This window comes from Takifugu flavidus, chromosome 19, assembly GCF_003711565.1.
Source record: "Takifugu flavidus isolate HTHZ2018 chromosome 19, ASM371156v2, whole genome shotgun sequence".
Lineage (NCBI taxonomy): Eukaryota > Metazoa > Chordata > Actinopteri > Tetraodontiformes > Tetraodontidae > Takifugu > Takifugu flavidus.
The window spans coordinates 9,185,061-9,199,771 of NC_079538.1; the positions used below are offsets into that span (position 1 = coordinate 9,185,061).

Here is a 14,711-nt window from a genome sequence, read left to right on the forward strand (position 1 = left end):
CAGACTTGACGTGGAGGCACTGACTCGGACTGATTCAGAAACAGGACTCATGTCTCACTCAAAATTAAGTAAAAAATAAAGGTTTATTTTCAATTGTAAAGCACTAGAACAGAAATCCACTCAGCAGGGTTCAAACCGAAGGGCTAAATGCTCTTATATAATAGTATACAACTGCCTTATTACTGTCTGGATTTTGTGCAGAGTTCATTTATGGGAATTTTTTGTCTGAGCTCTCAAAATGATGCACCTCAGATATTATATCTGTAAATTTCCTGAAGATCAGTGGTAGATGAGCCTACACTGATCACTCACTGATGCAGAACACTTAGAAAAACAACAGACAATCTCCTTAACTTCAAGCAGGTGTTTAAAGGTTTCCTCATTCAGTAGCAATGAAAATACAGACTACATACATAGCTGAAAGTTAGATAAGCCAATGGCTTGTGCTCCTGGAAGCTGGAAACAAGTCACACAGCATTGGCATTCTAATATTTAGAGTTGAGAAATATCAGTGTTTAGTTAAAGCATTTGAATTTGTCCAAATAAAGTTCCCATCTGGACAAGAATATCCACATTCCTTCCTCTGTTTTTAAAAATGGGCCCTTGCTTGTAAATGAAGCTGGAGACCTGACATGATCCAGACGTGTGTCAGCCTGAAATCAAGTTTTTCTGGCCCATTTCGAGTCAAAACTATGAGAAACACGTAAACGAAAATCATCCTGTCATCACTAATTTAGGCAAATGCAATAAAATTGCGGAGAAATGTCTTTATATGCAGACAATATCAGCGGTTCAAGACGGCAGCAACCGTGAAAAGGTTTGTGTCTTCACTTTGGTGGGAGGAATTGGCAAGTCTCCTCTCAAACAGCTGTGGGGTCACAACCATGAAAGCGCGCGCGCACACACACACACACACACACACACACACACATTGATCAAATATAAGGGACATGAGGGACCGGAGCCTTTGATGCTTTTGTGGCTATTTTCCCCCATACAAGCGTCCGGGGCGACTCTGACAACAGGGTGTTTATCAGACATAAAAGAGTGAAATCAGCTGAGAGAACGGTCTGTTTGCTCTTCCTGGTTCTTTTGCTGTGTTTTTGTGCTTCCTCTATGTCCACTCTCCTCTTTAATCCTTTTCTTTCTGTCCAACATCACAGCCCATAAAGGTCTCTTGTGAGCTCCCGGTGCTCGGGACGACTCCGCCCTCTACAACAAAGAGAGAACATCCCTCATGTAAAATGGGCTCTTGCCAATTGGACATGGGTCTGTTTGTTTTTCTTTTCTTTTTTGCCAACAAGAAGGGGGAGAGAGGTCTTCTATGATCTCAGGAACCTACAGTTATCAAATCAGACTTAATTGATTTTTAACAATGTCTCCTTGGACACGTTCTGAAACTCTTTCGTGCAAACCCGCTCAGTCCGTTCCCAGATTCGAGGTGCTAACTGAGACCCTAAAGATATTCTCTGATATGCAATTCCTGTGAGCTGCAAATGTTTTGGTCATCATAATATTGACTTGTGTCTGTTCCAGGCTTCCCCCGGACAGTTAGCCTGTCTTTTCTTAATCGCGATTTGTCCGCCACTTTCAGAATTAGGACCCCCCCAACCCCAAAAAAATGGACTACCAGCAAAATAGCAAAGTGAAATTTTACCTCCTTGGTTTGGCTTTCATTTTTTGGCACTGTCAGCAAGATGACAGCAGATAATCAATCATAAAGCACGCAGACGTGTTGAAGCCATCCCGTCTGTACCCGAGCGGCAGAGTCTGACAAGAGCAACAATAGAGGAGCGCAACATATGGGAAAATGGTCGATTGTGCTTACAGAAATTTGAAACACATGAGGAAACCATCTCCATCCAATTCTTATCTACAACACCCAAGAAGAGGTGGGCGTGTCAGCTAAAAGTCAGAAACGAATGATCTACATTTTAAAAAATGACCGGCAGAAATTGGCCCAAGGCTGTCCAAGATACACAAATTTCTGTTACAGTCGCAGCCAGAAATGATGCAAAATGATTTTGTTGCATGGATACCAAATAGCAAAATGGTGATACAGATGAAGCAGACTGAGTTTGAACAAACTGCAGATGGATTCTAACAAAACAGGTACTTTGTTTTGAATGATCCCAGTTACCTATGCTTGTTTCTTAAAGGGGTAAGTTAAGGAAAATGTGGTCATTATTCACTTCACAGTGCATGAGCTTACCGGCAGCACCTTTTGGGGTTCCAGAAGAAGAATAGCTGCAGCCAAACCGAATTAATTAAAGGGCGCGAACCATTTTGAACGTAGGAATACCAAGAAGCAAAGCAGCCAGGATGTTACCACGCTGCTGAGTGCTGACAACCTACGGCATTCAAATTTGACCAAAAGAAGAGTGAACGACACCGAGATAAGCTGCATACCAGCTCACTCGCTCTCAGCAATTCTTCTCCCTGAACTGTAAACTATCCATTTGATGAATATCCTCTCATTTTTTTTTCTCTTTAGACTACAACAGTGATGTAAGCTGGCCTTGAATGAAGCCGAGCTGATGGTAAATGCAAGGGAAATTAAATGAAGCCACCTTTCCCAAACTGTTCATGACGTCATTTAAGTTCCTCAATCAGCGAGCGCAGTAACCTGATTTTTATTCTAAAAGTACAATTGATGATTAAATGTGCTTCTTATGTTCACCGTGAAAAGATTTTATGTGCGAGCATGTCACAGTGGAAAAATCAGCTCTTCCTTTCTGGCTGTTGGGCTCCGTGTTTGCCGGTAATGGAATTTAACTGAAGAGTCTGCTTTGTGTTTGACTGGCCGGTCCTTGTACAGTACATACAAGTCAGGTTGGAAGATGGAAGGACTTCAGGTTTACTTCTTTTCAGCGCGCAGCCTTTTGTTGAATCATGCGTCTTTGTGTTGAGACAATGCTTCCTCATTAAGGTTTGACTCATGGAGGCTAGAGGAACTCTTGACTGGTTGACTCTACGGTTGGTTCTCACTGTGGCACAGCCGACCGGACACACACATACGCGCCCACCATTTAAAAAAATCCTCATTCAAGAAATAAAATGTATTAGACATGGTGTGAAAAAAATACAAGAAGGGACAGAAAATGAGAAAAAAGACAGTCTCAAGTTGTTTCTTTTAAAGACCTCCAACTGGCAAAAGAAGAGAACAAGAGGCGAGGATCATGTAACCCATCAGGAAGCCCACGTACTAGCATGTCTCCTTGGTGCCAAAATGAGCGTTCGTACTCCAATCACGTTGCTCTGGAGGGCATAAAACATCTTTTTGTTCTCTTATTTAACGCCCCCCGTTACGGGATCATTATTTATATAACCAATGTATAAATCAAGAAAATAAAAATGATGAGATGGAAACCATGTCACACAGTTACACATAAAGCTCAGGGGGGGAAGTGTGTGTACAGCCTGTAAATTGTGTTATACGGCTTTGTCGTGAGATAATAAATACAGGTTTGGAGTCCATAAATTAACTCCTCGGCGTTTTAGAGAGCGTTGACCTCCAGATGGAATGTATGTTACCTTGATGGTCTTCTATTCTGAAACTGGACTTTGGAATTACATATACAGCATGCTTGATTTATTTGAACACTTATTAAATAAAGTATGTAATTCAACAATGTTCCTAACAATGATAGAACTATAAATACAAACTGCAAGAGGTTGCAACAAAAACACACGGCACCTGCTTAACCTGTAATTAATGCATCTCATGTCCTTGATGACATCCTGTTCTGTCTGCAGTGGGTGGGTGCCGGTCAATCAACACCTGAGAATCACTACTGCCCCCTGCTGGTCTTCACCTGTCTGCAAAATCCCAGCGTTTCCAATCTCTTATACCTGACACAGAAAGAGTGCACTAGAGTCAGCGCATCAGTGAAGTTTGCTTGAATAAATATGCTCTGTGATGTGGTTAAGCAAGACTGCGCAAGAGTCAACTGACAGATTTCACAATGGAGTTTGGCTTGAGAGGGAAAGAATGGCACATATCGAGGCCGCGCCGCGATAAGCGCGTTTGTGATGAAACGAGCAGCCACACAAAGTAACTGAAAAGGGGAAAACCTGGTCAATGAATACACCGACCACGGTGGCCCCTGGTGAAAGGGAATTTTGGTTAAAATGTGCCATGAATAATGCAGAGAATGCTGCGAGGGGAAACTGTCGCGTCAGAGCAGGTCAGACACAATAAATACGGACTTTTTTTTATCACGCATGTGAACAAACTGATAATTATTATATTAGCCGCTTCGCTAGACTGTTTTGGTTTGGCTTCATTCTCATGAGACTAACCACTGTTGTTTTCAGTCATAACAGACTTTTTTTTTATGTTTGAAAGGAGCTCTACCCATAACTCCTCCGGCACCAAATAACATATGGCAACAGGTAGCCTTTGGACACAGCGGGACATAACGCAGCTGGTCACAGGACCATATGCAGGCATCTTTTAAGTAAGAATGGGGGTGGGATCAGCACACACAAGGAGGAAGTGAAGTCAGCTGTGGCGTGACACTGGACATCGGTTCAGCTGAGTTTTTCTATTTTTCACAAAATATCCATTATGAATGGATCACCGGCCACATTTTTTATATTCCAACAGGTGATGAATGATCTTTGAGATGGGAAAAAGATGCTTCGCGCCCACCGACCCAATAATTCACTTGCTTCTTCTAAGTCGCTGAGGTGACCCTTTCAGAGGTCAGACTAACACAACTCAGCTGAAGGAGACTGCACCTCAGGAGGCACAGCACCATTTCCTAACTAAAACAAAAACCATTTTTGTGTTTTCAAACACTGGAAGAGGACCACTCAAAGGCCCTTTTGTGCAGCGGGCAATGCAACCTGCATTGAGATTCTCATAAAAACGTGCATATAAGAAAGTGTATTCACAGGCATGCTAATTTGTGTACGTCTGTGAGAGAGGAGGATAGAAGCTGGCACTGTCTGCTGGCCAAGCGGAGGAGAAATGAGGATAAGAGCCTCTTCAAAGAGTGGTGAATTTGCTGGAGAAGTCAGTGCCGCTCTGCACGTACACCCAAATAAGTGTGGGAAGGAAGGACCGAGCTGAAAGGCAAAGAAAATGAAGCAGAGGGGCACTACAGCGTTGATACCTAACTCCCATATTGATGAAGATTTATGTCACTTAAAAAAAGGATAAACAGAACCAAATGCTTTTTGCCCAAGATCAGAGCTACAAAAACACACAGAACATCGCTTGATCCCCACTCTCAGGTCAAGGAAACCTGCACCTTGCTTTCCACTTGTCTACTTTGGCAATCTTCTTCCTTCTCACCTCATTTTGAAAGCGGTGGGGGAGCTTTAACCAAACTCTATCCCTTGAAATGGGCTAATTGTGTTCAGTTGACTTCCTTGGATGCAACGGCCCTTACAAGTTAATCACCCAGGAAAGCCTCTTAGTGACAGCTATGCCTTAATTGCATACCAGACTGTGCCCATCAATTTGGATGGCAGCAAATCCACACATTCCATCTGCATGGGAAGGAGACATTTTGCTGGGAAATCTTCTTACAGTCAGATTGTGTAATAATATCATTCTAAAACAACTGTCAATGGAAATACATTTAGTTATGTCCTGATGGAAGAGTTTAAGTTACCTATATTTATGTTTTTTTTGGCCTTGAAACTGTTTTCATCACTTGAAGCCCCCATATCCATCTTCTCGTCTGTCACCGTTCCACTCTTCACAAGAGGTTCTTTGTTTTTTTTCACCAAAATAAACTGAAGCCATGACAATTAAAGAAGACTGCAGCAGGGTGTGTTTGATTTGTGTCTAAGCGATGTGACCGTGCCCACTCATGTTCGTGCCGGTGTCAGCGCCACTCCGGGCTCCACGCTGCGTTTTTAGCAGTTTTTCCGGGGAATCGGGGTTGAAAACGCTAACCTTTTCCACAAAGCAATAACTTCCCACCATGACATCGAACCAACATCACTTCAGTGTCCCCCAATGCTCGCTGTGAAAATGTCAGACGAGTCCTTTTCATCTGGGGAAAATCCTATCTGATTTACTCTCCTCTTCTTCCTCAGCTGAGGGGCCTGTTTGCACAGGGCCGTGTTTCATTTGAATATCAAAGCCTGTGAGGAGGTGGTCAAACATTTTGAATTCAATTTTTGGGGCTCTCTTTAAAGAATGTGACTATTTAAGGGTCATTGATGAAGGAATCTGATCCCTGAACAATGCTCACTCTGTGCAGGCAGGGTGATGGTCAGCTTTATCTGATTCCTGAAGACGAGATGAACACAGCAGCGCATTTGCATCTCATTGTGCATTTCTTTTGGGCTGCTCAGTTCAAATGGCATTTGAGAAATTGTTCACATTTTTGGCCTTGAATCCAAACATCGTTGAACATGCCCCTGACACGTCGGAGGCCTACTCGTGTTTACTGAGCTGCATTCATTCAATTAATGAGAGGCACACAAGAGTCACTGTCGGGGTCTGGCACCTACTGGCACAATGTTTGGGAATTTGTTACAAGACCTATTTGTCTTTTTTGTCTCATTTGTGCTTATCTGTACAACTGCTGCTGCCATTTAAATGGGCATCAATAAGCCAGAGTGGCATTAAAAGCTAATAAAAGACTTCTTAAAACAAAAACATGCTTTTCATGAGCAACACAGTTTTGACACTGTTAACATGTGATTAAAATGTGAAAACAATATGCACCCATCTGATGCATTTCTATCCTCAGAATCAATCAAATTGCATGCGAGAGGATTAATGTTGGTTGGAAAAAGAGAGATTATACTCTCACAATGCTATCTTTTCTTTGTCTTCTTGGGAATCTAACTCTGTTTCAAATGCTTCAGGGTGAACTACTCCATTTTAGAACCTTTCTTTGTGCACGGCTGAGGATAAATTTGGAGCCAAACAAAGGATGTAAAGACCCACATATAGCCAAGTGGGAGAGCAAAGGCTGCAGTAAAACTTGAATAATCTAGGCCATTCATTTTATTTTTATTTACACGGAGCTGAGTTATCTAAATGCCTGTAAATATTGTTATAACAACCCTTTCATGTAAAGTTCAGCTAATGGCTGGCCTCATACCATCTGTACTGCATTTGTCTTGTCTTGTTTCTTTTTTGTGCATTGCTATGATGCTTGCATGTTGATACTTGTGTGAGACACTGAGAAACAACAAAATAATGTGAATTTCCTGGCAGGAATACATAGCATATTTACACAACAGATTTATGCGGTTAAACAGACTTTTGGTGGACTTATATTTATAGTATAAACAAATTAAGAGCCACCAGACGAATTAGACACGGAGCTGCAAATATTTTAGTTTTATGGTTTGTGGAATAATTTCTAGTGGGTTTTTTGTTTGTTTTTTTAATCATAGACCTGCACCTGTGTATGTCTGATTTCAGATGAAGATCAACAGATGAAGCTATGTGATATCTTAGAGCAATGCCGGAGGTTGAAAGTTGCAAACTTTTCCGATAATACTATCAAATATCAAATTGTCTGTCTCTTGTCATGAAGGACTTAGCTGAACCCTTTATTTACACAAGTTTGGCGTGCTCCCTCACTTTCTCTCGTGCTTGCTCTCGTGCTTTTATCCAAGTGTGGTACAAACCATGTGGGTTATTTAAGATTTCATTGTTTATTTTTTAATCTATCAAATACATCTGCAAATGCCATACAAATATATGTGGATTGTTTTGCAATTTACTTACTGCTGCGAATAATTCAGTCTGTTGAACTGAGTCCATTCTTGACTCCACAATGAAGCTGAAGTTGTTCGCGCACGTTTATCTCGCGATATTACAAACCCGGAAAAGAAAAAAGGTCAACATTAAACATGGCGACCCGCAGTATGTTAAGGACGGTTTTGAACTCATTCGCAGGATTAAAATTAGGTGCCACAAATGTCCAAGTCAATTGCCAAAAGTGGATAAACGTTCCCCGGATCAGTGCTGCCACCATTCAGTGCAGAGGAATCCGACAAGGTGATGTATTTCAGGAAATGTGGCAATTAGCACCGGAGCTCGGCTAGCTGGCATAGCATGCCAACGTGCTACACTTGTTATTGGTGACTAATGTTACCTCATTTAAACAAAAACTGCAAAGAAAGTGGGAACAATCGTTAGCATTTTAACAAACCGCCCTTTAAGTGGTCGTGTGAAGTATAAAAATGTCAGTTTATACAATCGTCGTGCACATCGCTTTTACCAACTCGGTAAGCCCTGCAACTATAAATCGCCAAATGTGGATTATGTTGAACCTCCACAGACCTTTTAAATCATAAATACTTATATGTACTGTTCGATAACGTTCGTGCAGGTACTGTTGATGCTCAACATCTCTATCGTTTGCACTTTACCGTGTTTGTCATTTAGTCATGCAAAACATTGTATAACCTGTCACAGTAACCTTGTAATATTTATTTTAAATTATTTAAGTCTAATATTTGACGTCTGTATTCTTAAAATGTAAATACTGTTTTATGATTTTCAGTGGTTGAGACACAAGAAGGAAAAACGACGACGGTACGTGAAAACACGCAACAGTTTTTTTAACAAAACTCACAGACAATACTATGTTTATACTATATAATAGTATAATACTATATATTTATACTATATTTAGTGACAGCAATGTCAACGAACTTCCCAGTCTTTTAACCACTGTAAATTAAATGCTGCTGTGTGTTTTATTGTCATGTTATACATTAGATACAAGGTGTGATATTGGATATTCCAGAAGCGCCACAGCCTCCAAATCCTGCGGCCAAGTGTCCGATCTATAGATGGAATCTACAGCACAAATATAACTACACGGTAAATTCCTCAGCACTCAAGTGTTGACTGTAAAAAGTGTATCGTTGTTGTCTGACTGTCTTTTGGTTTTCCTTCGCTGTCCTCCAGGACGTGCTGTTGCTCAGTCAGTTCATTAGGTCAGATGGAGGCATGTTGCCAAAGAGAATCACAGGTCTCTGTCCAGAAGAACATCGTAAGATAGCAATTTGTGTCCAAATGGCCCACAGAGCAGGTCAGTCTTCTTTCCTGGGCACTATTTAAATTTTTATCTCCATCCTCTCTAAATTTAAATATATATTGTCATGATTCTGTGCCTTCTGAAGTAGTGCAGTTTATTATTTACATTATTTACTATTTAAATATGTTAATTTATCTATTCATGCTGTTTTATCACTGTATATTCATTTTGATCATTTCAGTGTATATTCCTGCTTTGCTTTTAAATTCGGTTGGGAAAGTCATGCTGTAATTTGGGCAAATGATAATTTAATTTAAGCTTTTCACACTCGGATGGTGTGTGTGAATTACACCATAAGAATGGAATTAAACAGATTGTTTGTCTTCTGCCTTTCACTGCCTGCTCTACTCTTAATTGTCACATATTGCCAGCTCCGAAACATAACCCTGTTTTTCTTTGTTCAAGGTCTGCTGCCTGACCACAAACCGAAACTTCCAGAGGGCCATGTCCCAAAGAGGCCCAAGCCCCAGCTTAACAGGTAATGTTTCCATGTGTGTCTGCTTAGGTTCCACTCCATTATCCATCTGTTTGCAGTGCCTGTCCCCTGGCAACTGGGGCATGTGATTTGTTTTGTCTTCTACATCTGCTATTTATTATACAGATACCTGACGCGCTGGTCCATCAAGTCAGTGAAACCCATCTACAAACGTGGGCTGAAGTGGTGTAAGAAACGCATGGATGTTGGACACCCAGCGCTCAAGAACAATGTGCGCTATAGTCTGAAGCCCCTATATACAAAACACTGAAGGATAGAGGCCAGACTAATCTGTGTGGCAACCGGAGGAGAGTGGGTGGGCCGTGTCCTTCGAAAGGACTGCCCTTCATCCGGAGGCTCTGGGAAACGCTTGTTCCGTTTGTATTCTTGCACTCATCTGTTTATTAAAATGCGTCACTCTTTTGAGTCATGCTGAACCCCGCCTAGAAACACCCATTTTTTCTCTGTCAATTTTCCAAAAGCCCTTGAGGTAAACTCTGTGTCAGCTTAATGTGAGCATCATCTGGGGTCAATGCTCCAGTCTCAAAGTAGATGGTGTACGAACTGTGGAAACTCTGGACCACACCAGCATGTGAATAAAATGCTCTCAGCATTTATTGTAAAGCAATGACAGCAGCCTTATTTGCTTCAATATGAGAGTGAAAACACATATTTTGCATTTGCCATATCTTGTTACTTAATGGATAAAGTCAGCAGAATTAAAGACAGTTGAAACATGGTGTTGGCTGACTTCAAAGCATGAAAGGAAGGTCCAAATTTTTCATCCCGCTCCCGATATAAATATAACCATGCTGTGGCGTCATCAGCACATGGTAGAGCGTCAGGCCTGGCCACAGGAGGCTGCGCAGTATGCACACTTGGCCAGCACCTTCTAACTGAAGACTCCACGATCCTAAGGAGACAACATTTCATAGGCAATTAACATCAACAATAAGAAGCAGTCTCGTCATGTTCTGGCTCTCTTGATGCTCAGTCCAGTGTCATTAGGTTCACACACAAATGCCAAATCCTTTAGAAAATATTCAGATCTTCAAGTCTGCAGCATTAATGTTTCTCAATAGGTTTGGGCGCGTCCGTAGTAACCAGGGAATTGTATACAATAATAGGGATTATTTCTTTTTAAACAAAGTACATCTATCACACAAATGGAAGATGTTTCTATTAAAATTTAAGTTGCATAGAGCTTTTAAAATATGATTTTTAAAATGTGAGGAAAGGAATGGAATGTAATATGCAACATGTGGCCTCCAGGTTATACTTTTACTGCTGCTGCAGGAGAAACCTCAAGCCATAAATTAGGAGGGAGAACCAGTGCAGGGGTTCTGTTGAAAAGTGGGGGAGTCCAGCTCAAGGTCTCAGAGGAAAGCACTGGTATTTTAGAGTAGATACATCATGTTTTCCCTGGGGTCCCTTTAAAAAAAACCATGCAAACATGGGGTCTGCTGCTCAGATGGTTGCAGCAAGTGTGGCAGCTGTGCCGTATCTGCCGCTGCGATGATCCTGTTGACATCCGCACCGACTTAAAGAACACACACAAACATACACACACATGGAAGCACTCCTTAACTGGACATCTGCTCAGTGTTTGTTTATGACCACCTCTCCCCCTCCCCTCCACCTATATACAGACAACCGTATGTCCAGATCTGAACTTCACGTATGCTCCTCAAGGCCCGGAGGACAAGTGGCCTCGCCTCACACAGCAGAATTAATATTTTTATTCCTTCCTCGTGTATTATCGTTTGACCCCAAGTTGCCTCCGGGGGTTGTTTTTCTTGTTAAACGGTTCAAAAACTCAAATGGCAGAACGAGGATTTGAGCATACAAACATGTCTTTTAAGCTCCATTACCCCACAATAATGCAGCTGCCAAAAAATGATTTAGAAAAAGGACGCGCTAGTGCAGCTTTTCTGTAATGCATGAGTTAAATTGGCCAATTCAATGGTTTTATTCATTTAAAAGTCTTATTAGAGTCTGTGAATCTTCTGTCTACGAAAGCATCTGGGGTTCATCTTGAAAATTTAAATAACTGGATGTAGAAACTATCCCCTCAGATTATGGAAATAATCAGAATAAATCTGAGGTCAGTGTCTCTTAGTTCTGAATCCAACATCCCAAAAACTATTCCAACAGAAAAAAAAGTGCATCCTTAAAGCGTTGGGAAACTCTTGACATGCGTCCAGCAAAGCTGTTCCTCCAGGCAAATGTGTTGACATTAAAGCTGTAGTAAATTCATTTTAATGTTACATTTTTGCAGTCATTCCTTGTTTTCATTTAGAGGGGAGGTTTTTATTTATTCTCTGTTACATCACCAAATACTCTGCTCACTTTTTTCCACTGATATTCTATGGACATCAGTAATAATCACACAAATGAGGTAATTCCCTACGGTAATGCTGCTTTTCATACATGATTCAGTAACATTTAGTTTCTTTGTTTTTTAAAATTAATCTTAGAAACCTGTTATTAGAAGGCAGACCAAGAGCTTGATGCAGATTCAGATTATTCCACTTTAGACCTGACATTGGTGACCTACCCTTTGGAACGTCATCGCTCACAACATCCAGGAAGTCGATAGCGGGGTTCAAATCAGCCATTTCCAGGATGCGTCTCTTCTTCTGATTCTTTGGCTTTCTGAAGTGAAGGAAGTTCGAGAGCCTTGTTGCTTCGGAAGGAGACAGACCTGAGGAATGATGGGAAATGCTCCTGATATCAAACAATATTCTCTCTCTCACACACACACAGTGCAACTGTATGGCCCAGTATAAATTATTTACCAGCAAAGCTGCGGTTGACTTGGACAAGTCCTCGTAGGTCCCTAATGAAGGCCCCTCTGGGTACCACTGACGCCTCCTCATCGATCTGATGGATGACCACCGCCAGTCTATTCTCCTCACTGACTTTGCTCTGAAGCCAAGGGTTCAATAAAAACACCATAAATGTACTCAATCTACCAAAATAAATCTATGCATGTTTACATGTGTCTGTATATATGGTATATGCTGTGTGCAAACATTGATAGCATACAATGTCCTGCTTTTTTTCCCTGACCGTGTATTTAATGCCAGGGTAAAAGTCTTACATATTTCCTTTAGAAGTCAATCCCAGTATAATCCTCTGATTCGACACAATTTATCAAACTGCTAACCTCAAGGTGCTCGTACACATATGAGGGGTCCCCCCTGAAGCGGCCCTTTGCAGCAACGGACACTGCCTTCATCATGTCTTCCGTGATGGGTGGCAGCAATAACCAGTCGATGCAGTTGAAGCTGAAGGCCACCCACAACACAGATCAATCACATATCATCAAAACTGACGGGTTAGTTTGGACACACTGTCGGTGCGTGAAGTCATCATTTGAAAGTGGCCATTGAGGACCTCTAATGGCATCTAACTTTATAACACATATTCAAATTTAAATTCTTTAGCACTGTTACAAATAAGATAATGGGAAAACAATTTGAGTCTTCCTTCCCTGGCTTCAAAAAAGTTGGTTATTCCATAAATATAAACTATTAAGAGTTTTAAGGAGAACCATAGTGGTAAAAGCAAAACCTACCTATAGAGGTTCTTTTTAGTTTGTATTTCATTTTTCCCTCTCCCCTGGGCAATAAAATACTCCTCTTCTACACCTAATATTTTGCCCCAAAACAGGACTCGCTGGAATTTATAGTTTTTCTTCAGGATTAAAAGAGAAGTCTGCAAAGCGGCTCGTTGTTCAATGTTTAGATTGCATCCGCTACCGGCAACGTGTTCTAATGAACAATGCAGCGACCCTGAGTCCATAATGAATACTTCAAACTATTCTAATTTGTTGAGCAGGGGCTGGGGTGCATTGATTTGTCATATTATATATCGTTTTTAAATCAAAGCTCCTTTGACCTTTGATCCTGAAAAAGAAGCTTCAAAGTCTATTTAATCCTGGCCAAAAATCACTTCTGGGCTCACCTGGGGGAGTGACCCCTCTGTACCCCACTAGGAGATAGTTAAGGGTCACTGGGTCAAGGTCAAGATAACATAACAGTGGCTTACAGGTGAGGAGGGCCTCAATTTCCAGGGTCCCAACCCTGTTGTAAAGGCCTCTCTACTGATAGGAGTTCCCTCTCCCTCACGCCACCAAAGCGCAGAGTTGCTGGAGGGTTGAACTGGAACTGCTGGTGGGCGAGCTGTTCATGCAGAGTGGGCACCAAGCTGGCATAAGCCTCTCGTTCTCCTCCTCTGAAATTCATTCTTTAGGTAGGCGTCGGCATCCATGCTGCTGAGGTCTGGACGCACGGCTGGTTGTCAAGCGCTTCAACAGAACACCTCGTCTCCCTACTTTTCCCTGACCACTGCCTGAAACAGGTGACCCCAGTAGAGTGGAAAGCAGGTTTGGGTGATACAGGGCATAAAGATGGACATCATTTGGAAGCAGAAGTTGCCATAGGAGCCGGATTTTCATCCACCCTTTTATTATATATAGTACCTTGAAACATAGTCTTAATGGGATTTTTTGGATCTTTTTACTTTCATGATTTGCAGAATACATACTTTCCAAAAGTGTTATACAATATTTAAAATTTTAACGCTTCTTTCTTTCTTTTCTTTTTTTTTAAAAATACGGCTAGAGGGACTTTAAGAATAGCGGTAAAAGGAAAACCTACCTATAGAGGTTTCTTTTATCTTGCATTTCGTCTTCTCCTCTCCCCTGGGCGATAAAATATTCCTCTTTTAAACTCAATATTTTGCCCCAAAACAGGACTCGCTGGAATTTGTAGTTTTTCTTCATGATTAAAATAGAAGTCTGCAAAGCGGCTTGTTGTTCAATATTTAGTTTATATCCGCTACCGGCGACGTGTTCTAAAGAATATTGCAGCGACTGTGAGTCCATTAGTAATGATCAAACTACAATTTAAACACTATTATCAACTTCCTTCTTGTACCTAATTAGCCGGCACGCCAAAGAACCTTTAAGCTAGGCGCTAATGACAACAATTCAGTTGTCATAGCAACGCTGTTTTTTTCCAAATAACTTTATTGGCACATTTATCAGACACATATTAAATAGAGTAACGGTGGCTGTTACACACAGAAGCAGTCGAGTGTTTTGTGTGTTTTGTGTGTTTCTTTGTGTGTTATTTCTAAGTTCTTTGAAAAACCAAAACAATTGTTTAACTAATATCAGAAATATTGGAAGAACTTCATAG

General features: G+C 41.3%; 2 protein-coding genes across 3 annotated transcripts; one reads left to right on the forward strand and one right to left on the reverse strand.

Annotated features, from left to right (window-relative positions):
- Positions 1-7,800: 7,800 nt before the first annotated feature.
- On the forward strand, positions 7,801-9,946 carry mrps18a (mitochondrial ribosomal protein S18A). The gene is made up of 6 exons (XM_057017145.1): positions 7,801-7,981; positions 8,490-8,521; positions 8,708-8,812; positions 8,900-9,023; positions 9,435-9,507; positions 9,631-9,946. Exons 1-6 carry the CDS (start codon positions 7,834-7,836, stop codon positions 9,773-9,775), a joined length of 627 nt encoding a protein of 208 aa, XP_056873125.1. The 5' UTR covers positions 7,801-7,833; the 3' UTR covers positions 9,776-9,946.
- A 151-nt stretch (positions 9,947-10,097) lies between these two features.
- rsph9 (radial spoke head component 9) lies at positions 10,098-14,491 on the reverse strand. Of its 2 annotated transcripts, none has more exons than XM_057017143.1 (5): positions 14,169-14,491; positions 12,674-12,794; positions 12,303-12,432; positions 12,062-12,208; positions 10,098-10,417 (listed from the first exon to the last, which is right to left on the reverse strand). In XM_057017143.1, exons 1-5 carry the CDS (start codon positions 14,393-14,395, stop codon positions 10,257-10,259), a joined length of 786 nt encoding a protein of 261 aa, XP_056873123.1. In that variant the 5' UTR covers positions 14,396-14,491; the 3' UTR covers positions 10,098-10,256. The 2 variants fall into 2 exon arrangements, with proteins under 2 accessions (XP_056873123.1, XP_056873124.1); XM_057017144.1 differs by lacking the exon at positions 14,169-14,491 and adding an exon at positions 13,085-14,132.
- Between the last annotated feature and the right edge of the window lie 220 nt (positions 14,492-14,711).